Source organism: Rattus norvegicus, chromosome 16 (genome assembly GCF_036323735.1).
Source record: "Rattus norvegicus strain BN/NHsdMcwi chromosome 16, GRCr8, whole genome shotgun sequence".
Lineage (NCBI taxonomy): Eukaryota > Metazoa > Chordata > Mammalia > Rodentia > Muridae > Rattus > Rattus norvegicus.
The window spans coordinates 52,855,056-52,880,593 of record NC_086034.1 but is presented as its reverse complement, the minus strand read 5'-3'; the positions used below and the strand labels follow the sequence as shown (position 1 = coordinate 52,880,593).

General features: G+C 44.6%; 2 protein-coding genes across 8 annotated transcripts in view; one reads left to right on the top strand and one right to left on the bottom strand.

The window, feature by feature from the left end:
• The window catches only part of Snx25 (sorting nexin 25), a 103,927-nt gene extending 90,435 nt beyond the window's left edge, over positions 1-13,492 (bottom strand). Inside the window, exon 1 of one of the 3 annotated variants that reach the window (XM_224863.9) lies at positions 12,820-13,492. In XM_224863.9, coding sequence (XP_224863.6) covers positions 12,820-13,194 — 375 coding nt within the window. In that variant the 5' untranslated portion in view covers positions 13,195-13,492. Of the gene's footprint in view, positions 1-12,609; positions 12,699-12,819 lie in introns of those variants that run through there. The other 2 variants (XM_006253168.4, XM_063275974.1) reach the window with 2 other exon arrangements.
• Positions 12,819-25,538, top strand: part of Cfap97 (cilia and flagella associated protein 97) — a 49,083-nt gene continuing 36,363 nt past the window's right edge. Inside the window, exons 1-3 of one of the 5 annotated variants that reach the window (XM_063275425.1) lie at positions 12,827-12,951; positions 14,377-14,485; positions 23,156-23,608. In XM_063275425.1, the coding sequence (XP_063131495.1) occupies positions 14,415-14,485; positions 23,156-23,608 (524 nt within the window). In that variant the 5' untranslated portion in view covers positions 12,827-12,951; positions 14,377-14,414. Of the gene's footprint in view, positions 12,952-14,376; positions 14,486-23,155; positions 23,722-25,538 lie in introns of those variants that run through there. The other 4 variants (XM_063275426.1, XM_008771264.4, XM_063275427.1 and 1 more) reach the window with 4 other exon arrangements.

Sequence of the window (25,538 nt, the reverse complement as noted above, 5' to 3'; positions counted from 1 at the left end):
AGACTCTGAAAGTATCGGGTAATTTCCCTCACATGTGGAAATCACAAAGATCTTTTTAATGACCATGAGAGGGGATGAAGGGCAGAGTAGCAGATCAAATCATTAAATTGGCACATAAGGAAAGTCAGCGAAGCCACCAATCTGTAGAACTCAAAGCTCTTATAATTATAAAATTATACTATGACTCCACCCCAAACCTAACTTTGATTGCTCCTAATGAGTGAAATTGCTCCAAAGCACAAATAAATCTCCTAAATGCCAATGATACAGCCGGAGATGGCTACAGGCAAAGTGGCCTAGAGGTAGCAACCTCCACTGGACCCAACCTTAGCCTCTTCACTCCCTCATCTCACATGCAATGCAATCTTCCCTAACGACATGATATTTTTTCACAAGTGTGTGTAGAGGTCAGAGGACAACATGCAGGAATTGGTTCTCTCTGTCTACCATGTAGGTCCTTAGGATTGAACCCAGTGGCAATCACCCCTTACTTACTAAGCCATCTCCTTAGCCACCCCACTGACATTTTACCAGAGGATTTTGAGAAGCAACCCCTTCAAAGACAAGAGAAATAAGTTGGACCATATGAACAATGGGTCAGATCACAGCCACATAGTGCCTTGACTGGCTCTATTCCGACGTCCCTCATCTCAAGTGCTCAGCTCTCAGTCACCCATTCCTGTAGGCACTCACAAGGTTCTGGCACAACAAGGGACAGCGGACAATCCCAATGATTGTCCCCTTGAAGCTCTCAGATCCTCTCTGGTCTTAGTGCCTCCCATGGCTTAGGTGATATCTAAGTGACTAGCAGATATGCTTGCGTCTAATCTGTCATACCATGAAGAACCCAGAGCCACCAGCCCTTCATCTAGCTGTCAGATTTGGGATGTCATTAATCCATTTAAACCTGTGTGTTGATTCATAAAATGGAGTAATAATACATGCCTCGTGACTGAGAGGAGTAAATTGGTATTCAGTTTGATGCTTAGTAGACAGCAAGGGCTCAATAGATGTTCTTGCTGTCATTTCACCCACTTATGTCCAATTGTTTACCACCTCCTTTAAAACAACCTTTTAAAAAAGGAAGTAACTTCTATAAAATGTCATCTTCCTCACCTTCAATAATTATTTTCACTTCCCACTTACCAAGATATTTGAGGCTTGAGACAGTGCTCTCACTTCACCCCTCCCCAACGAGTCTCAAGCCTAGTTCAGTCCACACATGCTCTGACCTTATTCCCCTGGCACTGCTCTATTGGCCAGCCCCTACCTCTGAGATTTCCAGCCCCTTCCTCTGAAGTCTTTATCTCAGAAAAATGACAACAGCACCCACATGACCACAATGCCAGCTCACTTAGTTTCAGGGGATCTGATACCCTCTTCTGACCTCTAAAAGTACCACACACACAAGTACATATAGACACATGTACACAAGACACTCATACACATAAGTAAATAAATAAGTCTAAAAGTATTTTTAAAGGACTATCAATCCCGTAATGTATGACACTACTATCTTCCCTTGCTGCCTTTCTCCCTTCCTCCTCAGCCCACCTCTGGACTGTGCGCTGCACGGACTATCCCTAGACTTCCCACCCCCCACTCTTCAATCTGAATGCCATTTCTGCATCCAAAGCTACCTTCACCTCTTTGCCTAGAGCCCCATACTATCCTGGCACAGACCTAGAATATCACACCCTGTGATCCTGTTGGCTATTCTCTCTCACACATCATCTCTGGGTCTTCCTCTCCTGAGTCTCTACCCATTCCTCTCACCCCTCAGCAGGCTGTTCATCCTTTGCCTGCCCACCTCCCTTCTATTCAACGACTGACTACCAACTCACCAATTCCCCTCTGACAATTCTTGTTCAGCCCTTATCTCTCCCACAGACTGCACATCTGCAGACCTAATACATACAAGTTGACCACACCCAAGGGATGTCAAAAAATATAGGGCCAAAACTTTTACATTCTTACCTCCACCATGTCAAAGCTACACAAATGGCACCTGTATCCATTCAGATACACAAGCTGAAACCTAGAATTAAGCTGGAGTTGCCCTCTCTTGACCTTAGAAAATGTTTACTGGACAGAAATGAAGAACACAAAACTGACTAGACAGGAGGAAAGCGGGACTTGCACATCCCTCAAGCAGAACCAAATGCACTAAGGATGGGTGCAAAGGCCTCCTGTGAGCTTGAGGCCGCACAGGGATGCCACACAGAGATAAAATCAGGAACAGCCGGTGATCGGAGTGAGTGTGCGTGAACAGAGGAGGATGCTGGTCATGGGAAGCGCTCACAGGAGGTGAAGTGCCCATTACTTTAATGCCTTGGTCTCCTTGCTCAGACTGTCCAAAGGCGGTGAGAAATCTTGAGAAATCTTGGAAGCCTTACCAGCAGTTTCTTGGAAATGGGAACTGATCCAAACCTGACCAGTAAGATGTGAGCGGAACAATGCCAGGGGCATTTCTAGGAATTGTTTTGCTGCTTATTTATTTATTTTGTTTTATTTTCTGGTTCCAATCATTTTCCTGCATCTCCCAATTCTCATCCTGTGAATTGTTGTACCTAAAACTGATGCAGTCATTTGACCAACAGCCCAAGAACGAACTGACTCATGAGAAGGGAGAGCCAAGAGGTGGACAGTGAAACGGTGCTGGACCTTCCCCTGAGCCCTACCCTGATTATGTGTTATTTCTTACAATGATAAACCACTTTAAAGTTTAAAAACAAGGAAGCGGTTATAGCACTCAATCATGCTCACCGCACACCTTATCAGCAGGCGTGACAGTCCATGCCTAGCAATCCGCACTCTGCCTAGAGTACAAGGGTTAACAATAAAGGACATGGGACTGCTCCCAGATGGTATAAAATCCAACGTGTGAGCTGGACGGTGTTGGTGAATGCCTTTAATCCCAGCACTGGGGAGGCAGAGGCTGAGGTAGAGTTTCTGCCTTGAGTTTGAGGACATCCTGGATAACCTGAGGATTCCAGGCTACATAGACTACAGCATGAACCCTGCCCCCAAACAGTCACCAATCCTGCCTCTGATCCTTTCTTGTTTGTTTTTGTGGTAAACCTGAAAGTGGCTGTCAAAATTAACCCTTAATGAATCAGAGTGTGGGAAACCTGACTTTTACCAGAGAACTGTAAGAGTATACAGCTTACTGTTGTGGTTCAAAGTCGGAAAAAATGCTAACTTCAAAACTCTATGCTGTACTGATTCATTCTAAAAGCATTTATCCTTCATCTACCAAGTCACTAGTGAAATACTAAAGATAACAGAGGGGACTTTGTGCCTAGAGTACAAGGGGTACCATAAAAGACACGGGACTACTCCCAGATGGCATAATATTAAAGCTGTGAGTGGGGTGTGGTGGTGCACACCTTTGATTCCAGTACTCAAGAAGCAGAGGCAGGTGGATTTCTCATTTCGACACCAGCCTGGTCTCTAGAATGAGTTACAGGACAGCAGAGATATATAGTGAGACCCTGTCAGGATAAGCTGTGATAGGCACAAGAAGTATTCGGTGCTACTGGACATGTAAATCCAGGGAAAAGGTCTTTACCCGGGTAATGCGAGGGCTGAAGGAAGAAGAGAACAGGTAATGGGACAGACAGCAGTGCTGAAGGCAGAAGCACAGGGAGCTTGACACCGAGGACTGAGGCTCGGGCAGGGAGAGTGGAAGTAACTGCAACGGTCCAGACTGAAGCTGCAAATAACAACAGGAAGCTGCTGACAGGCCTTAATTAAACAAGTTACAAGAAGCTGCTCTGCATGGGTTTGTATAATTAAAGAAGGAGACAACCCAGAGGCACACAGACCATCTCAGCTGCTGCCATTGCTGTGGTAGGGTGAGAAATTGAAAGAAATGGGTAGCATGCGGGGTCATGGACCAAGTGCAGGAGAGATCTGCCAAGACATCAGGGAGCTCAGGCTGTGGGACGTGACCTGTGGAAGTGCTGGGCACTGACAAGGAAGGCAAGAGGCCTCACTCATCTAGGAGGTCTTAGATGTCTTTCACAAATTACAGCGGCTACTAATGAGAAATGTCCAAGAAGGCAGGTGAATAAACGGGCCTGAGGGAGTTTCCAGTGTAGAGATGGTTAGTGGGAGAGGCCAGTGAGACTGATAGAATTTCAGTGGTACTGCAAAACAGACTTGAAAGCTGAAAACCACATCAGCTTTCTGAGTTATCAAAGATCTTGGAAAGAGAAAGGTTGAGTGAAACCGAAAGTCAAGGACAGAGATGAACAAGCATCCTTTGGTGGGAAAATGAAAGAAGCACATGGTAGTTTCTAGAATACCAAAAACGTTCATTTCCCGTGTAGCATGACTAAAGAAAGCCCTAGGGTATGCATTTGTTGGGTTCCCTGCACAGGAGGAGGACACTTTCCGTGAGAAGACTTATTTTGCCAGGGTTCAAGGCTGGAGGCCAGGGAACATTCTAGAGTGATCCAGGCGAGATGGAGAGAAGCCAAGAGCAGAAAAGAAACTGTTGCCCCAAGAAGTGCAAACTCCCCAACTTCCACACAGCAGGTTAACTTTCTTTGTTTAGTGTGCTGAGTGATAGAAACAGCTTCCTGTCTCTGACCTAGCAGGAAAGCAGCCTAGGAAAAGCAGCAGCAGCAGCAGCAGCAGCAGCAGCAGCAGCAGCAGCAGCAGCAGCAGGATCTGCAGTTCTAGGAAGGAGGCAGTGGAGTACCCAGAAATGCCCTTTCCCCCAGGCTCCGCATCAAGCAAGAACTGAAGACACTGAAAAACTAACTCACAGAAATGTAGATGGTCAAGGATGGGGTAGTGGTGAAGAGGAGGGGTGAGGGTCAAAGGGGAGGGGCTAAAGGTCCAGTCAGAAGATGAGCAGTCAAAGCTTACAGATATTCGTTACTACTCCACACAGAGGACAGGGACAACTACAATTAGTCTAGTTAAGTAAGAAATGGAGGCTGCAAATTAATTTTCCAAAAGGTGTATTAAACAGTAAGATAGAAGACTTATTAAATCTAACACAGACAAGTCACATCTTATTTTGACAATGTACAATTCAGTTTCCTCCTAGTCCTCAGAGGCATTTTACTTTAAATTTAAATAAATTTTTATTTACATCCAGCTTCCTGCTATCAGGCATGGGAATCCCCAGGCCAATAAATGTACAAGAAAAGGTCAACACCTAAAGGAGCTGATAAGTGCTGGCTAGCCCTGGGGTAGGATTCAGTATACCTCAAAAGCCTAGCTACCTTCTCCAAAAGCAGCATGTGATCCCAAGTCCACCAAAATACACTCACATGCAGGAAGTTTTCTGGAAAGCTCTAGCACGTTTGGATAAACTATAGAAAGGCACCCACGGCTCAAGCAGGGTGTGACTCAGACCCACACCTGTCATTCAGGGGATTCCGAAGGCCTCTAGGGAAGATGTACCCTTGCCCTCTGCACCTGACCAACCAACACTACTTTGCTAAGCTAGTTGAGTTTGCGGGGTTTTTTTCTCTTTTCAAATTCCAATTGCTGTTAAAAAAAAAAAAATCAGCTTTCTATGCAGTCATCCGAACGCTAACAGCCTTCAACAGACACTCTTCATGTTCTGCAGCCTGTCCCCTCTGCAGGAAACTTGCTGAGTCAGCTTTTCAGTACAACTGAAAACATACATTTTTAAAGAAAATCTAGGACACTGTCTACCCCAATGTGATATGGTTTAGAAATGAACCCTACAGCATTTTCAAGCTAGCAACATCAATTAGCAAGGTGACATCACTGTGTACTACTCAGACAAAAAGCCGCTTAAGATTCTAGAGTTGGAAATAAACACAGAGTGACCAGAAGTAAGAAGGTTCAGTGTAGGACAACCACACCTCAAGACTTCAGCCTTCACACTGAAGTGTAGGCGGAGGCTTGCTTTTTTTTGTTGTTTTTTTTTTGGGGGGGGGTGGTTTTGGTTTGGTTTGGTTTTCTTTTTTTTTTTTTTAGTTTGCCTTTTGCTTTGTGATAAAGGAAAGGATATACTAGGTTTCCAGGACATAGACTAGGGAAGCTGAGGCAGGGCCTGAAGCAGAGACCATGAAGCGATGCTGTTACAGGCTGTTCCAGACTCATGGTCCACTGCCTTTCTATACAGGCCTGGCCCAGCAGCCCAGGGAGGACACTGCCCACAGACTGGGCCCTCCCATATCTAGTAGCCATCAAGAAAATGCCCCAGACCTGCCCAGAGGCCAGTCTGGCTAAGGCAAATCTTCAACTGAATTCCCTTTTCCCAGGTGTGTCAGGTTGACAACAAAACTAACCAGGACAGAGAGATGTTGAGGGTTGTTGGGTACTGAGTCACTAGCAAATGAACAGCAGAATGCTTGGCGACCTTCTCAAACCTATCTGCCATGTAACTAGTGATATTTAATAAAGCCAAGTAAAAACCTTGACTATTTTCTCTTTCCTGGACCAGAAGTCATTCTATAGCTCAGGGTGGTCTAGCCTGAACTCACTGTGTAACCAAGACTGGCTTCAACTTCCAGATCATCTGCTCAGGCCTTGGAGGACTGGGACTTCAGTCTGAGCCACTGGGGGCCAGCAGCCTCATCTTCATGATGTTACTGCTCCGGCCATTCTCACTGTAAGCCTAATCACATTCCACTGGGCATGTCTAGAGCCTACCTCTGATGTTATCACTCTTGTACTCAGAAAATGGCAAAAGCTGCCGGGCCTACACACGAAACTTCGATTCTACTCTCACTTAAGGACTTCCACAAGGCCAAGATTATCTTTCCCATCTTGGCTCCTGTGACTCATCTGATATATTCACCAACAACTCAAATCTCAAATGGGCCAATGCTCTGTCTCTGAAGCAGTTTTCTGGAGCCTTTTACCAAGTGATGAAAATGTATAGTGCTCCCTTTGGAAAGCACTGCTGAATTCACATACAGCTTCCTCATTTCCTAGGATATCTTTGCTGGCTTTGATTGGCATTTCATTTTATGTTCCTTGTGTTCAATCTACTTTGAAGTTATCGTTATTCCTAACTTCCTTCCTAACGAGAGGCCAGAGAAAGTATTTTTTCTGCATGTGCAATCACTGTGCACAGACCATGAAATGACAGGTATCAAAAGCTTCTTGAATGTGTGTTTGTATTAGTTTATATGTTAAAATATATCTAGAAGAATAGATAGCAACTCCACTGGTGCCTGCCTTTATAAAATGAAAAAAGATTCCCTACGCACACTCATTATCCTTCCATTCGCTTTTATTAATCACGTGACGGTGTGATCTATAAAAAAGTATACCCAAACTTCTGTACAGCCTGAATTTAAAATGCAGCATCCCTATGCCACAAACATTTAGGCAGGATTCTGATTTAAAAGTTTTTCATTGGTATTCTGTAAACCAATTATCAATCCAATGATTTACTAGACATTTTTTAAAAAGCCATTTTTTTTCCTACTGGTCACGATGACTCAAACTCCCTTAGCTGAAAGGTGAAAAGTGTCCTGAGTAAGGAGGTTAAATTATTACGACATTATCTGTTATCAAATTACTGCGGATTGCTTATCACATTAGAATAATGAAGGAAAGCCACAACGAGGCTATGTATAGTCTCTCTCATTCCTGTTTCTTTCCTCTTCCTCTCAAGTAACTAAATTAAGTTTGCTTCACTCAAAGAACATTTGTATTAGTAAAAGAACCCATTTAGGAATCCTAGCAGCCTGACCCAAGCCAACTAGAGCAGAGGATGGCTGTGTGAATGTCCTCACTGTGTCTCTAAACATCTGCCTTTCTGTCCAGTCAATGCCACTCGGTCTGAGAGGGCTGGACAGGGACTACTCTTGTTTACCTCTGGATCCTCCCCAATGTCACAGTGCCACACACTTAGAGAGAGAGTAATTCGAGCTCTCAATGCTGCTATTGCAAGGCTCCCCGTCTTTGCTAGGAAGCTGGTTGAACCTTCAAACCTAAAAATGCCATCTAGACTTATTGACCTTTGTTCTCACCAAATCCATCTACTGAGAGCATATGCATGCTGGCACTCAGGAACACAGGAGGCGACGACGACGACAACAACAACAACAACAACAACCAGCAAAACAAAACAATTACAAAAAAACAAAAAAACAAAAAACCAGCAGGATCAGAACTTAGAAATGCTTGATGACTTGATTTGACAAACTCTCAACTTTTCTGTCTGGTGAACCTTACAGTCTTCCACAAGCTCTTTCTCTAAACAGCCACATGCTACTGTTTCCCATATGCTGCTATGCAAAACTTCGGTGGACTTTGCTATATGGCCCCCAACCCCCATTAATTACTTATTCATTTTCACATGGTATAAATCAAATAGAAAACATTAAGTATTTCAGACAATGGAGATTAATTTGCTTATCAGATTAGAATAGTCCACACTGAGTTCCCTATAAACATACACTATTATAAAATTTCCAACTTACGATAAGTTTTTTTTTTTTTTTTTTTTTTTTTTTTTTTTTTTTTTTTTTTTTGGTTCTTTTTTTCGGAGCTGGGGACCGAACCCAGGGCCTTGCGCTTCCTAGGCAAGCGCTCTGCCACTGAGCCAAATCCCCAGCCCCCGATAAGTTTTTTTTAAGTAGCTAGTAAATTGTATCTGACAAAAAGAGAAAAATCCAGAGTCTGAAATGGAGAAGGTGAAGAAAATTGAAAGAAATCTATTTCACCAAAATGTAAGCTGTGTCCCTTCTCCCACGAAAGGATAAAGTCTGAACTGTCCAGCACCTGTGGCTAATGAATGATCAAATCCAAACAGGTTAAATGGTCAGCAGAATACCAAACTACACTTTAGACTAGGAACACTATACCAAGACAGCCAGCCCTCCTAGCAAAACTGGGCTAAGAACTCTCCCTACAGGACCCAGACAGCTATTCTCAAAACTTTGGGGTCAACCTTCTTGATCCAGAAGGCTTCTGTACTTCTTAAAACTACCAACAGACAGTTGAGACAGAATTTTTCTCTGGGATGAAAGCTATTATTATTAATCAGTAGTTGCTCCTACTGATATAAAATCCAAAATCTGTACACATCTAAGATACTCGCTAGGTATTAGATTAATTGAAAAGGAAAAGCACAGATTTAATGACCATAAATAAACTTAATTTTCCTAATTATCATCAGTAAACACTTGGGCACCCTTTAACTCCTGTTAGGTACAGGGGATAATAACAAAGAAGTGTCAGTTACAGATCTCAACTACATGGTGTTTACAACTGAGCACACTACAAAGCATCCAGAAGCATCCAGAAGCATGACGAGCCTCCTTCACCGGGTGCGACAGTCCACACCTACAATCCCAATCCTCAGAAGATGAAGATCAAGGCCAGAGGCCAGAGGATGCCAGGCTGTGCATGAGAACTCTGTACAAGCTTGAGGGCCTGAGTTTAGATCCCCATCACCTTTGTTGGGTGCATACACTCTGTAAAGACAGAGCTTTCAGAGGACAGAGACAGGGCTCACTGGCCAGCCAGTGTAGCTCCAATGGGAAGCTCTAGCTTCAGTGAGACCCCATCTCAATGATGGAGGAGGAAGAGGCAGAGGAGGAGGATGTGAAGAGAAAGACATCACTGTTTACCTCTAGCCTCAACATGGGCTAGTGCACCCACACATACATGCACACACACATGCATGCATATGCCACATATACAAAATAAAAATTATATTTTTGTTGAAATAATATAGTCTGATATTAATATATTTTAATAATATTTTTATTGATATAATATAGTCTGATTATGGTTTCCCTCCCCAGCTTCTCCTAGTTCCTCCCCACTTACTAACCCACACAAATTCATACCTTTCTTTTATTCTCTTGCTCCTTAGAATAAAAATGGGCATCTAAAATAATAATAAGATATGATAAAATCAAAGAACCCAGAATAACAGAAAACAACAAACAGGAAAATGAGGCAAAGCAAAAGCATAAGAAACACAGAGAGAAAACCCATAAAAACAAAATCAGAAACCATAATCATAAACAAAAGGTCTGTAAGGCTTTTTATTTTAATAAAATGTCCAGTCAAGGTACTGTGAGACCAAAACAACAAACAAGCAAACAAACAAAAAGAAAATTCCAAAAATGCCATTAAGTTTACTTTGTGTTGGCCATCTACAGTGGACATAAGGCCTGCCCTTAAATGTGAGACTCTGTTGGAGAAAACTAATTTTCCTTTGAGAGTGGGGGCTCACGTCCACATCCCTTCTTGGCACTGGAAACCATCTGGCTTAGACCTGTTCAGGCCTGTACGTGCTGCCACAGTCTCTGTGAGTTCACAGGTGCATCCGTCTTCTCGCTTCCTTGTTCCCTTGGTGTCTGCCATCCCCTCCTCCTCATTTTCCTAACGCTGAGGGACTACCATTCTCCTGGTCCCAAAGGACTCGAGCATCAATCAACTTGATGGAGACATAAACTGTTGACCTTTGGCCTGGACTTAGGGCAGTGTACCCACACATACATGTATACACACATACATGCAAACACCATATATACAATTTTTTTAAGTATTCTTAAAAAAGAGTTCAAGGCTAGTCTGGACTATATAGCAAGCCTCGGCCTCCAAAAAACAAAACAAGTTTTTATCTGCTGTTAGCAATGTGTGTGTTTTGTTTGTTTGTTTGTTTGTTTTGTTTTGTCTTGTTTTACTCCACAGAAGGAAACCAACGAGGGAGATGAGGTGGGAGGGATGGGATAGAAAAATGGGATAGACGGCAGGATTTTTATCTAGCCCATATGTTAAGCATTCAAAGTGCATTGCATAAGAACAGATCATTTTAAAATCTGAATCTGAATTTCTGGGTATTCACTGTTACCCTAGCTCCATTTGGTTAACTGTTAACCAGCCTCCTGCTCCACATATGGTAGATGACCTGTGTGGTCCAGCTTCTAGGCTACTCCCACAGAACTCCCAGATATCTTACACGACGCCACATGTCTACGCTCCCCAGCCTTCCATTCATAAAGAGAACAATCACTTCAAAAACTGGGATTTCTGCAAATACAGCCAGCAGTAGGGCTAGACTAAACATCATCTGTAAGAAAACCTGAATATTCTGTGAGTTACATGCCCCTCAAGTTGAAATGATCTACAACTAAGAAAGTAACTTCCTAATGACCTTAGGTAAAGCTGTCACAGGGATTCAAGTTGAAATACCTTTCCCCAGGTTAAAATTCACCCCTTCTGTAACCTGAAGTCAGGATTGCACTTGCTGTCTTACTATCACGTTTCAAGTGCTGGTTTTTTTTCCCCCTAATTCACCTGCAAAATCATTTCTCTGGATGATAATTTCAATTGTGCCTTACTCAGAAACAAACCCAGGAGATCTGAGGGTATGCACTGTGAAGGCAACTGAGGAGCAATGCACACAGTGAGGAGGTTGGGGACCCCGCCTGATGAGTAAATGATATCACAACTCTGAACCTCACCCCACCGTTTGCACTTCCTTCCCTCACCTGCATTAACACCCAACCACTCAACTCTTGGTTTCCTTTCTGCTTTATAAACACGATCCAAAAGTATCTTATTTACTGTCTGGCTTCCCACAGGAATATAATCTGCAGTGAACAGGACTTTTAAGTGACTTGCTAATTCAACCCAAACTTCTAGAATATGTAAGACTTGGTTTATTAAAGATGCTCAATTATAAAACTGAATTTAGTAGAAGTTCTTATGTATACTATTTAAGAACTGTGGTGTGCCTTATAGGTCTAAAAACAAACTGGTAAACTTTTTGGATCCTTATTAGAACTGGGAAAAGAGTAGAACACATCTACTCACCAACTCTAAGTTACAAGAGTAAAATGTACAGCCAATCAACGCCTTTAAGTGGAACAGTCATTTCTAGTCTTTTGAGACTGCCTATGTGTTTCCTGGGTCTAATGAGGGAGAAGGCCATTCTGAAGTGGCAAGCTCTGGAAAGTCATTTTGAAGAGTAGAAAGCTTTTCCAGAAAGAAATAAACGGCTCGTGCCATAAGCAAATACAAACTCTGGGGACACAAGTCACTCTAACAAACGTTTTTATGAAGTTGAGCAACCGCCTTTCCCACGCCCCCTAGATCTCGGGCAATTTCAGTTTTATGAAGATGTCAATCAGCCAAGTTCAGGTAAAATGAAGGTCCCTTTAAAGGGTTATTATGAACAGACTGGAGGTAAAGTTTGATTTTAGGCAAACATGGGGTCGTTAGGAAGGAGGGCAAAGCACGTTGAAAATAAAATTCTTAACTGCATTCCACAACATAACCTATATATCCCTACATAACCACAACCCTGGTGTCCTACACCTCACTGACGTCAGCTTTTCCTCTTAACAAAAGACAGTGGTTCCTAGTGAGCATGTCCCCCAATCCCCTCAAATCAGACATCCAACTGAGCTGCGTTACCACTTAACCCACATGGAGGAAAACAAGACCTTACAGGTGTGAAGTACACAGGGCCCATTGAGTGAGCTCGGACTGGGTGACCCAACCAAGTTTTCTCTTCTGGAAACCATCATAAAGTTATCTCCCACACACTACAGATGGAAAACCCCAACAGAATCATCAGTACTGAGAGCGAAGCCTGCCTCCTCCTGTAGGTGCTGTGTGCGATTTTTCGCCAGCACTCACCAACTTCAACCTCGGAGACCTGCCTGGATCTCTGCGTGCAGAGGATGGTGGATGAGTAACTACAGAGCCTAAAACCGCGCGCGTGGCCAAGCCCGCGCCGCCCAGTCCTCAGCGGGCTTAGGATGCGGGAGGGCCACCCTGCGGGAGCCCCCCAGGATCTGCGCGCGCACGAAGCCGCGGGCACGCGAGGCAGCCGAGACCGGTACTCACCCGCAGCGGACAGCGGACGGCCGCCGCCAGCCGGCTCCAGGAAGAGGCGAAGTCCGGCGGCTGGGCGCGCGGGCTCCAGCAGACGAGCGCGACCAGTGTCCCCAGCAGCAAGGCGGCCGCGGCGCAGCTCAGGTACAGGCTGAGGCGCAGCAGTACCGCGCCCGGCCCCGTGCCCGCCGCCGGTCCCCAGCCCGGGACCAGGCAGCACAGCGCCAGCACGGCCAGGGCCGCCACGGCTGCGGGCCCCCGCCAGCCCCCGCCCGGGCGGTCCGCCGTCCGCTGTCCGTCCGCGGAGCCCCGGGCAGCGCGGCAGGCGTCTGCGGCGGACGTGGGGCCGCGGCGGGCGCCGCTGCTGTCGGTGGCATCGCGGTGCATGCTGCTTCCTGGGCCGCTGGCGACAGGCTCATCTCCCGGCCCGCTGCCCCCCGGCGCCGCCCCGGGCCGTGGCCTGTGCGCGGCGCCCGGCCGCCTCGCCGCTCCCGCCGCCGCTCGCGAGGCAAGGGCAGCCCGTGCTCATGCCCTCGCCGGCGGCCCTGCGCGGGAACCGCTCCAACAGACACCGCCGCGCCCCCCTCGGTGCCGCCGCCCCGCGCTGGGCCCGCAGCTGCCCGCCGACCTGGCGTGCCCAGGTAGCGGGACCGCGAGGCGACTGGAGCCCCACGGGCTTGAGACGCGCGGGGGCGGGGGCGGGACCTGCGGCTGACTGACAGTGGGGCGTGGTCGCCCCGCCCACCCGGGGGCGGGGGCGGCCGGAAAGGGGCGCGACCAATCGCAGTAGACCCCGCTACTTCCCGAGCCTCCACCCCCGCCCCCCGGGGACCGCGTCTGTTCGTGGAAAATTTTGCTGCAGGTGTCAGAAGCTTGAGTACTGCTCGGCTCAGGTGCTCCCTTATTTTCCCCGCTCGCTCCTCGCCTTGCCTACATCCCGGTACCAGACACCGGCCCTTGTCCTCTAACTCTCTGATTAACCTGATACTGTCCCTGATCCTCAATTTTACTTCTTTCTTACAACCGACCCCACCGCCCAAGGATAGGGACTAAGACAAAACTGAAGGAGTTAAGTGAAGCCTGTGGTTCCCACTTACTTATGGAAAGACTCCCAGAGTGTCTTCCTGGTGCCAGAGAGTGTACACAGCTGCCATAATCGATTTGGCTCCGATTTTGTGTTTTTGTTGCCAACAACTACTCGGTACAAAAGCTGTTACCCACGCAAAAGAAACTGGTTCAAATAATTTTGAGAGAACATATTTCCCTCTCCTATCTTAGTCGCAGCCGGTAGTCTACAGACGATGTTTGCTGAGAAGAAAATGTCCAAATGCTCCTCAATACTATAACAGGGCTGCCAAAGACCATACGGGGTGTTGACTGTCTTAGAGGAATGGTGGAAAATAAGAATTTCTGAAGACACTGGGAAGGGAGACAGAGTAGAGAGGACAAAAAGGAATGAAATAAGAAAAGAAGGGGAACTTGATAGATAAGGAGCCTAGGACCTCTCCCCATGACACTTTAATGAACAATTCCAAATTCTTTAACTTGTACTATTTTGTTTTGTGACAGGGTCTCTCTGTGTAAACCTGGCTATCCTGAAACTCACTATGTGGACCAGGCTAGTCTGGACTCCCTCAGAGATCTGCTTGCCTCTGCTTTCAGAGTACTGGAATCAAAGGTGTGCAGCCTAATATTTGCAGCGTCTCTAGTATGTTGACTGATAGTGCCCCAGGTGGCAGATGAGTAAAATAAGCCTTAAAATGCAGTGTTATATATAGTGTTATATATTACAGCTATACTATTTTTGTTTTTTTTTCTGTAAAGGGATTGTTTCATCCATAATAAGTATTTGCCATTTCATCAAAAAAGGGAAAAGAAAACAGTCATGAAGTAAAGTACTTGCCTGCTTAAAATGAAGTATAACACAAAAGGTTATTATTCAAGAGAAGACACGGGTGTACATAAACAGTCCACCCGTGTTTTCCTTCCAGGTCATCATAACAAATTCCTCCAAGTGGAAGACCAAGTCATAGATTTAAAAGTCATCCCTAACATTTAATTCTAATAGAATGTAGTGTTTATGTGAATTGTTTTTATAACTATTTAAAGACAAGTATGTTTCTAAAAATTTTTTTTTTCGGAGCTGGGGACCAAACCCAGGGCCTTGCGCTTGCTAGGCAAGCGCTCTACCACTGAGCTAAATCCCCAACCCCTCTAAAGTTTTTTTGAAAGATTTTTTTTAATTTTATTTTATGCGAGTGCTTTGCTTGCATGTGTTCGCTTGTGTACCATGTGCATGTGGTGCTCACAGCAAGAAAAGAACATGGAATCCCCAGAACCGGAAATAGGAGCAACCATGTGGATGCTGGAAACTGAACCTGACTCCCCTTGTAAGATCACCAAGTGCTCTAAACCACTGAGCTACCTCTCCAGCCCCAAGCTTGTTGCTTTTAATATTAATTGGCATTCGAGGAACATTTCATTCTTTTCTACGGGCTAAGAAAACATATAAAGATAATGAACCTCTCATACCAAATGTGACTACAGGGAAAAGCTCTGGACATTTCATCTCCACCCCAACAGATACTGTCGAGCCTGATGACAAATGGGGAAATCGAGGCACCAGAGGTACTTGACTCGCTCGCAAAGCTAGCAGACACTAGAACTAGGCTTTGGCGTCTGTCTCTACACATGAGACTCCCTTCAGTTTCTGCAGTCACCTCTGTAGCTCAGCCTTTCTGAAGAACTCAGTGACTTTATCACCTCACGTTACAAAGGAGCAAAACCAGGCTTTTATAAACCCCTGAGTCTAAGACCAGTGTGCCATGCTAGAGAATGTCCAGTTGTGTTGCTCTGTGAGAACAGAAGCACGCTTGTTTCCCTGGCATGGGAGGAGTGAGTATAATTAGAAGGGGAAACTGGCCTAACATCTGCTGCATGCCAACTCTGTAACTGAAGACCATGACCCTGCCATAGTAAGCATGGTTCCCAAGAGTAATGCAGGGCTGGAGCCTGCGCAAACCCACTGTCTGAAAACTGCCTCAGAGCACACACTTACTGCCAGGCCAGCCTGGTGCTTCTTGTTTACTTCATAAGTAGAGTTAAGCCTCTACTGTGTATAGCACAGGAGGATCACTGGCATGCGTGAACCCAAAGGAAGAGCTGACCTCAGAAGGCATTGAAGAAAATGAGGAACAAAATCAGTGCCTCATCTTAATCTGAGTCACTTAAATCTGAGTCAAAGAGTCCCTTCCGGTAGTCACTGTGAAGTCCTAACAGTTCCTTAGAAAAGGTTTATTATATACATTGTATGTGTATGTGTATGTGTATGTGTATGTGTATGTGTATGTGTATGTGTATGTGTATGTGTATGTGTATGTGTATGTGTATGGACCTGAGTGTAGGTGTGCACCAGGGTATCTATGCACCAGGCCAGAGTTCAGAGGAGAGCATCTAGTCTCTGCGAACTTAAGCCACCCAGTGTAGGAGCTGGGCACCAAGCCTTGGTCTCCTGGAAAAGCAATAAGTGCTCTGAACTGCTGAATCATCTCTCTAACCCCATGGACTATCAGCCTTAAGGGCTGAAGGAGAAAATAAAAAATAATGTTTTGGGTGCTGAAGAGATAGATGGCTCAGCGGTTAAGAGCACTGGCTGCTCTTCCAGAGGTCTTGAGTTCAATTTGCAGCAACCACATGGTGGCTCACAACCATATGTAAAGAGATCCAATGCCCTCTTCTGGTGTGTCTGAAGACAAGCTACAGTGTACTGTCTTAATTTTTTTTAAAAAGTAATATCTTACCTATATATTTTTATTGTTAGTGAATTCTGACCAGTTCTAATAGAGGCATAAGGCACTCTTCATCATCTTGTAGAAATCTAAATGGGAATGACTTCTGGTCAAACTCCCAATGAAGATCAGGAGGAAATGACCATTTTTAAATGTCAAACAAAGCAAGTGGGCATCACTGATCTTTGTCTAAGAATGTGTTAGAAATGTTTACAGGACAGTGAACCTCTAAGTGCAATTTTAGAACATATGTAAACTATAGTGAGTGGCATTCCATATTTGTAAGTAAAACTATTCATATTGAGAACATATGCAAAGTCAGAGAGTGAGAGAGATTTCGGAACAGTCAGCCTGAATGGGATGTCCCCATCAAATCCCTCCTCTAAGAACCCAGGGAACTCCCTCAGAAGAGGAGGCAGAAAGAAAGAGCAGACTGGATGGAGGACTCCAAGAAAGCGAGGCCCTCTAAATCAACATGGGCAAGGTTCATATGAACTCAGAGACGCACAGGGCCTGCGTGAGGGCCTGTACCAGGTCCTCTGCACATATATCATGGCTTCTATTTTAGTGTTTTGATGAGATTCCTGAGGAAGCCAATGAGTGAATCTTTGATTCCTGTGCCTTCTCTTGGGCTCTCTTCCTTTTCTTGGTTTGTCTTATCCAACTTTGGTGTGATAGTTTTCGTCTTATTATCTTTGATTTTGTTGGCTTTTATTATTGTCTCTTAGAAGACCGACTGCTCTTTTCAACTGGGAGACCTGGATGGGAGGGAATGTGGGGAAGAACTGGGAGGGATAGAGGGAAGGAACACCACAATCAGGATATATTACGGGAAAAAAGAATCTATTTTAAATAAAAAGGGGAGAAAACTTATCCAAAGTCATTAATCTTTAAAAAGAAATATTTTAAATTACCGAAAGCTCTATCAGCTTGTACCAGGACAAATAATTACCAAAGATCTACCCTAAAACTGAAATCCAGAGAATATGACGTCAATCATCTTTCATAATAAACTACCTCCACATAAGGAATGTGGGGTATGAGTCAGAGAAGTGGGGTACAGGCTAGGCTCAGTTGCAAGTTCTGCTCTTCCAGCCTGGGTCTCCAGTGGAGAGGTGGCCAGCTTTTAATGCTTATGTTTTTGTATATGTGTGTTGAGGCAGGGTAAGTGCCCTAAGAGGCTGGAAGAGAAATTGGATCCCATGGAGAGCTGGAGTTATAGGCATTATAAACTACCAGATGTGGGCTCTGGGAACCAAATTTAGGTCTTCTGGAAGAGTGACAAATGCTCTAACCACTGAGCAACCCCACCACCACCACCCCTGCCCCCTACATGATGGGTGTTTACTAGTAAGTATAACCATCTGTTTACTCTTTCAATGACCTACCACAATTTGGCTAAATAAATACATTAATGAATTTTTGGTGGACCACCCAGGTCGGTAGAGTCTAGTGACTTGTTACTAAAAATATATTAGTTCCCATTTCTGCCCCCTGGGGAATCTATAATCCTTATCATCTGTCCCCTCCTATTGAGGATGACATCAGAAGACACAAACAAGTGATATTTATGTTTGCCAGTTCTGAAATCTATCCTAGCCATATAATTTAATTCTCACTAATACACTAATATTTTCACTAAATTATACTAATAATTGTAAACTAAACTGGCCTTTAATATCCAACATTAGAGACTATTTGATAATATGACCCCAAAATGCATATGGATTAAACTTTTGAATGTTCTACACGCTACTTCACTATAGTTTTTGAGGACAGAGAAAAATCGATCACCATGGTCCGAATGTTTTAAGTCTCCTTCCAAATACCTGTGCTAAAGCCCATGATTAGCTATTGGAAGGTGTGGCTACAGGAAGGGAATTAGCTGAAAGAATATGGAGATGGCTCATCCATTAAGAGTTCTGGCTGCTCTTCCAGAGGACCAGGGTGAGATTCCCCATACCACCTGGCATCTGTAACTCAAGTTCCAGGGCATCCAACACCTTCTTCTGGCTTCCTTGGGCACTGTACACAGGCAAGATACTCACACACATAAAATAAAAACAAAGTTAAAAAGAATCTAAGGGGCTATGAGACAGGTGTGGTGGGGCAAGCCTGAAATCCTAGAATTAAAAGAGAGGAGGAAGATCGGGAGTTCATGGCCATCCTCAGCTATAGTGAGTTTGAAGATAACCTGAGCTCTATGAAACCCTGCCTCAAGAAAGAGAAGACATTAAGTAGAAACTTCAGGATTCTTGGGAGAAAGTCAGTTGTGTTGGAAGGTGTTTTGCTAACGCAAACACATGAAGGAATGTTTCACCAAAACGCACACAGGAGAGAGGATGTTCTGCTAAAGCAAGTACGTGAAAGGACACGTGATGAAGGATTCTTTGCTAAACAGCACTCATGTATTGGGCTGCCTTACGGTGCGTAGTTGAGCTGCATTTGTCGGGACTCCATAAAGAGAGAAACACACCAAAAAAAAAAAAAAAAAAAAAAAAAAAAAAAAAAAACCACCAAACTTCTGGCAGTGTGCTATAGTTTCTTGCTGCTTCCACTGACTCAAGCTGATTGGCAGACTGGTGTCAGCTGAGACAGATATATGTGTTAAGACACATGCTGATGGGGCTGGGGATTTAGCTCAGTGGTAGAGCGCTTACCTAGGAAGCGCAAGGCCCTGGGTTCGGTCCCCAGCTCCGAAAAAAAGAACCAAAAAAAAAAAAAAAAAAAAAAAAGACACATGCTGACAAAAGACCAGTGGAGGACGGGTGATGTCTGGAGGGTATGAATAGGACTCGACGGACAGTGACAGAGGCTGAGTTTAGCTTGCTTAGAACTAGCTGTGCAATGCTTGTGGGTCTCACATCTTCGCTGATCTTCACTCTGCTGAGGCATAGCCCAAAACTTCTCTTGGTGTTCCTGCTGGTCCCTCCTGCTGACATGCCTAGGCTGAGGCCTGGCTCTCTCTCTGCTAAGTAATGACACCACTGTTGCTGACCTGGTATTTCTGTGAGGTGTTTGCAAGTAAATCGAGCTGCTGCTGTTGCTGCTGCTAACTAACCTGTGATCTGAACTGCTGATTTCCAGACAACACAGACGGGATTTGTTCCACAGAACCTTTTAACAGGTCCACTTCCCCACATTCTTTCTTCTCCACTACCTCTTGTGGGTGGTGGGCTAAAAGGAGGTTAAAGCGTTTTAAAAACCATCATTAAAAATAACGTTTGAAAAATAATTGTTACAAAGACAAGACACCTACTTGCCATGACTCTCAAACCAAGTGAGAGGACACAGAGAAGCCATCTCTGAACCAGGAATCAAGGTGCCTTATCTACTGGCACCTTGAACTCTGACTTTCCTTTCTCCAGAACTGTGAGAGAGAAGATACACTATAGGATTTGTTGTAATGCCTGAAGGACACATAATGAACCAAGATTTAAAAAAAAAAAATTCAGTCTCCAAGAGAATCGTTATTAAAAATCAATTGCTTTTATTGTAAAATACACAAAGCAGAAATTTTACCATGGTAACCATCTTCACAGTGTAGCAGTAAATACATTCATATTGTAACTATCCATGTCTGACACTTTCTCTACCAGGCAGCTGTACAAAAACTCTGCCGTCAAACAACTCACCACCCCCTCCTCCCCAGAACCGCCTCACACTCACTCTGATTTGTGTCCATGAATTACACTATCCTCAGCCTCTTAGAAATGGAATCATGTCTTTGTCTTTTCTGACTAGCTTATTTCATTTAGCATCCTCTCTTAAACTTCATGTCATAGCATGCATCAGGATTTCCTTCCTTTTTGTGGCTGTGTAAAATTCCACTGCATGTATGCAAGTGTTTGTATTAACATTTTCTGTTTATAGACTTGGGTTGTTTCTATAGTTTGAGTATTATGAAGAATAATGTTATGAATCTGGATGTACAAATGTCCCAGACACTGCTCTGAATTTTTTTGGGCATATATTCTGAAATGGGATTGTTAGTTCATATAATTATATTTAGCATAGAATTTCCTATCCTGCTGTTTTACATATCAACTGTGTAAAAGACTCCCAATTTCTTTGAGTCTTGTCCATCTTGATCTTGTTGTCTATTTCTAGTTTTTGCAAGAGTATTTCTAAAATAGTGGGGCTAAAGCATACCGCATTGTTTGATCTTTGTACTCTTGATGTGTGGATACAGGGGTACCAGTGAAGTTGTGGTTCTAGGGCAACTTTGTAAGCACAGATATGTCACAGAAAAGTTGTGAGGTTATAGGGTACCTTTAAGGAGCCAGTTCTTTCCTTCCACCATGAAATCTAGAAATTGAGGTTGTCAGGTTTGACTTGGAAGTACTTTGTACCGGTTGAGCTGTCTCCCTGGCCCTGGATATCTTTTTGTGTTCTGGGATCTAATTCTAGTCATCTGGCAAGCACATTTACCTACCAGAAATGATCATCTCACAGGCCTTCACTGATTTTGATGTGCATTTCCTTAATGAGTGGTGTCTTAGTGACTTTGTTTATGCTGTGACAAAGCACCACAACCAAGGCACCGTATGAAGTAAAGCATTTAGTTGGATTCCCAGTTTCAGAGTCCATGATGGCAGAGCAAAGGCATGGCAACAGGAACAGATAACAACTCCTGTCTTAATCCAAAAGCAGAAGGCAGAGAGGTACAAGTCTTTTGAGACCTTTTCCAAAGCTAGTGTCATGCCTCCAACAAGGCCACACCTCCTAATCTTCCCAAACAGTTCCACCAGCTAGAGACCAAGTACTGAAACATATGAGCCAGTGATACACCTCCTCCAAACAAGGCCACACCTCCTAATCCTTCCCAAACAGTTCCACTAGCTAGAGACCAAGTACTGAAACATATGAGCCAGTGATACACCTCCTCCAAACAAGGCCACACCTCCTAATCTTCCCAAACAGTTCCACCAGCTAGAGACCAAGTACTGAAACATATGAGCCAGTGATACACCTCCTCCAAACAAGGCCACACCTCCTAATCCTTCCCAAACAGTTCCACCAACTGGGGACGAAGTATTCAAATATACAGGCATTTAGAGGCCATTTTCATTCAAACCATAATACTCAGTGTTTTCTTGAGCTGCTGGCTATTTGTATCTTCTTTGGAGAAATGTCTACTCAAATACTTTATATCTACCCTGGGAATCAGTGACAAAATATTTTCATTAGTTAAAATTAAGTGAAATACTTTCTTTGACCCAACAAAATGGAAAATTGTTAATAATCAAAACCAAAAAAAAAAAAAATACTGTTCCAAATAAGAGTTCTTTCTTAAGTCTGATAGCTGTGGTTGTGATCATACCCACACATTTGATTAGAAACACCTAGACACATAATGAAGCTCACCTCTGGGTGTGTCCGTGAGGGCATTTCCAGAGACATCATGTGGGCTCTGATCTCATCAATGGGGTGATCCTTGATGGATTCATAATATGCTGGCATTATTAGCAGGCAGTGAAAGGCAGGAGGTGGGGCCTAGGTGGAAGAAGGTCACTAGAGGTATCGCTATAGAGGTTGGCCTGGCCTCTTCATGTAGGCCAGATTCTCCAACCTTACAATTACATGAACTGCTGCTCTGTAGTGCCATGAAGGACTGAACCCTCTAAAAATGTGAGTCAAATACATCTTTCCTCATTGTGTTAGATATTCTGTCATGGCTCTGACAAAACAGTACAGTGAGTGGTAGACCCTGGGCTACAATGTTAATTAAGTCCGTGCTTGCTTGCTTTGTACTTTTATGTAAGTGGTGAGAACTTACCATGGCTGTAACAAACGCCCACAAAGTTAGATGTAGAAAGCAACTCATTTATTTGGATTAGGGAGTTGTGGAGGTCAGAAATCTAAATTCAAGGTGGATTTGAGTTCTTTCTGGATAGAATCTATTTCTTCCCTCTTTTCAGCTCTCCAGAGCTGCATGCACTCTTTGGCTCATTGACTCTTCCACCCATCACTCAACCATTTTGTGTTACAGCTCCTACAACTAACTGACTTGGAAGCTTTTGCCTCTCCCTTTTATAAGGGCCCTAGTGATTGATTACACAGTGAGCTCCTGGATAATGTAAATTTAATTGCATCAGCTAAATCCCGTGCCATATAAAGTACTATATCCGTGTACTCTGGTGATTAGGGGATAGAGATCAGGAGTGTGGTGGCATTCCTGACCCTTTGATGTGTCAACAAGAAATTAGGGCACTTAACAGTCTGTAGAGATCATTTTTTAGTTTGCTTAAAGTGGATCTCCATCATCATAAGGGCCATCCTTCATAGGTTACCTGCCCCTGATGCACATTAACTATGCTTGAATTGGAACTTTTTTTTCCCCTTTGACACACACCTCACGATACAGCCCTGGCTAGCCTGGAAGTTACTATGTAGAACAGGCTGACCTTGAACACAGAGATCCCTCTCCCTCTACTCCTAAGTGCTGAGATTAAAGACATCCGCCACCAGGACTGGTTTATGTGAACAGCGTTTTGCTGAAATAAAATCGAACGAACACACAGTCGCCCTTCATTTTTATTATTGTCGTCTTGTTACAGAATTACAAGATTACAGCATCTTTGTAGGAAACCATCCCAGATGTCTAAACCTACCGCAGCGTCGTGGCTGTACGAGCAGGTGATGCCCTGGACAGCAGGGAGGCCCTGGCGGTCTCCTTTCCACGAGCCCCCAAGTCTTCTCGAGGCCCTGCCGAGAAGCTGTCGCCCCTACAGTGCAGGCCTCATCACTGTGACGGGGTCTCTTGGAACTATGGACGACAGGAGCGCTGCCAGGACCATCTTCGGCAGAGACTCCGTTCCGCGATCGCCCCGCCTTTCCCCTTCCGCTGAGTCTCTCCCCAGGAGCTTCCGCCCGCGCTCACGTGTGCGCGAGTCTCCGCTAGCTTCCAACGCGTGGGAGGGAGAAATGTGGTGTGGCTGCGCGTGCGCAGAGCGAACGAGAACCCGAACGCTCGGCGCGGCGCGAGAGTCGGTAGCGGCCACAGTTCCCAGGTGAGCGGCTCACGGGCTTCCGCATCCGGTCGGTCTCCAGCGGGCGAGACGCCCTCCTCTGCGTTCGGGGTCCGTTTCCCCGGTTCGGTGCCCGACGGAGGCGAGCACCCAGGGTGGGTACCGCCAAACCTCTACGGGAGGACACAGACTGTCCTCAGCCCTAGACGCCGCCGCCACCTCGGCCTCGCCTGCCCGGAGGGGGACGTGGTAACCGCTACAAAAAAACAAAAACAAAAACAAAAACAAAAAAACGGTAGCCCGGCCCCCAGGACGCGAAAGGAGGCGTGGAGTCGGGGTCCGAGCTCACTGCTGCCCCTCTCCGGGCACTTGAACCCGAACCCACAGGTCTGAGGAACTGTCTTTTTGACTGCTACATCCCAGAGTCCGAAGAGGGTACTGACTAAGGTCGTGGACGAAGCCACAAATTCCTGAAAATCAGGTGTTTGGGCCGATATTTTTCTATACCTAATCTGGGGCCCACTTATGTACATATCGACTACCACAAACGTACAAAATGACATTTTAATGGCAGGTGATTTGTGTATTCTTTCTGGCGTATTGTGAAAGCACTGCTATCTTTATCCAAGTAACTTCCAGGTAGCTTTGACAGAAACCCACCAGAGGGTTGCTATGGTCTCACGAACCGTCATTTGATGTTTACCCTTTACCGATGTGTTGTAAGATATTCTTAACGATCCTATAGAACTACAATTTTTCTTGCCTATTCCCGAATGTCAGCTGAATAGTAGCAATTGGTGTGTGTGATGGGGTGGGGGGGGAGGTTGTCAGATAAGTTTTCCCGGAAATTAAGTTTATGTGCGTATGGCCACTCTTGCCCTGTAGAAATTCTTAATATAAACACTAGAATTTTGACATACATTGGGCAGTGGGCCAACTCTCATGTGGAGAGAGGAAAGTTATCAAAATACGCTGGAAACATGACGGTTTTGTTCTGTTTACATTGGAAGCAAAGATCAAGAATCTGGGCTGAGCCTTAAGTCTCTAGACCTCTTGGTGGGATAAACATTCGTTAAATGTTTACCTAGTTGTTGTAGGTCTTTTTTTTTTAGACACCGTGGATGTAAAGGTGAACAAGACATCTGGAGTACCTAGTCTGGTAAGAGTGGCTATACCTCCCTCTGGCCCCCATCCTATTCTCTCTCCCCTTTTTCAGAGGCCGATGGTCCCTAGCTCCAGAGCTCAGATGATCCTCCTAATTCAGCTTCTCTTATATCTGGCTTATAAGCACATTGCCAACTCTATCCAGCCTGATGAGGAGACTACTGTAGGCAAAGTTTGAGACAAATCTATTCTCTTCAGGTTCTGCCGTTGGACCCTGGAAACAAATTAGATAAGCCACAGGACAATTTCAGGTGCCATTCACCATTTCTTTTGAGAAATGATCTTATTTGGCCTGGAACTCACGAAGTAGACTGGCTGGCCAGCAAATCCTTAAAGACCCACCATCTTAGCACCAGACTTATAAATGCAGGCCTATGCCCTCTCCTCCCCCCAGGTGGATCACTGAAGCTATTTAAGCTTTTCTATCTCAACCAACCTACTTCTGCATAAAATTAAACATACACTTCAGTAAGATGTTACGTGCCGGTTAGTAAGATGTACTGATTCTGAGCAAATCATTAATAAGAACTTCTGTTATTGTAACCATTGCTTTTTTTTTCTTTAATAAATTTAATCAGGGGATACATTAGTATTTGCAGAGGTTGGGAAAACCTGGAGGAGTTAGTTCTCCTGTTCCATCCTGTACATCCAAGGAATCAAACTCTGGCTGGCAGGCTTGGTGACAATTAATGACCCAATGATCTCAGTGGTCCTAAAATGACTTTTTGTTTATGGTTAAGATACATTTATTTCTTCATATTCTGCAATCTATCTCATAATTTGATGATTTTTTTTTTTGGTCTACTAC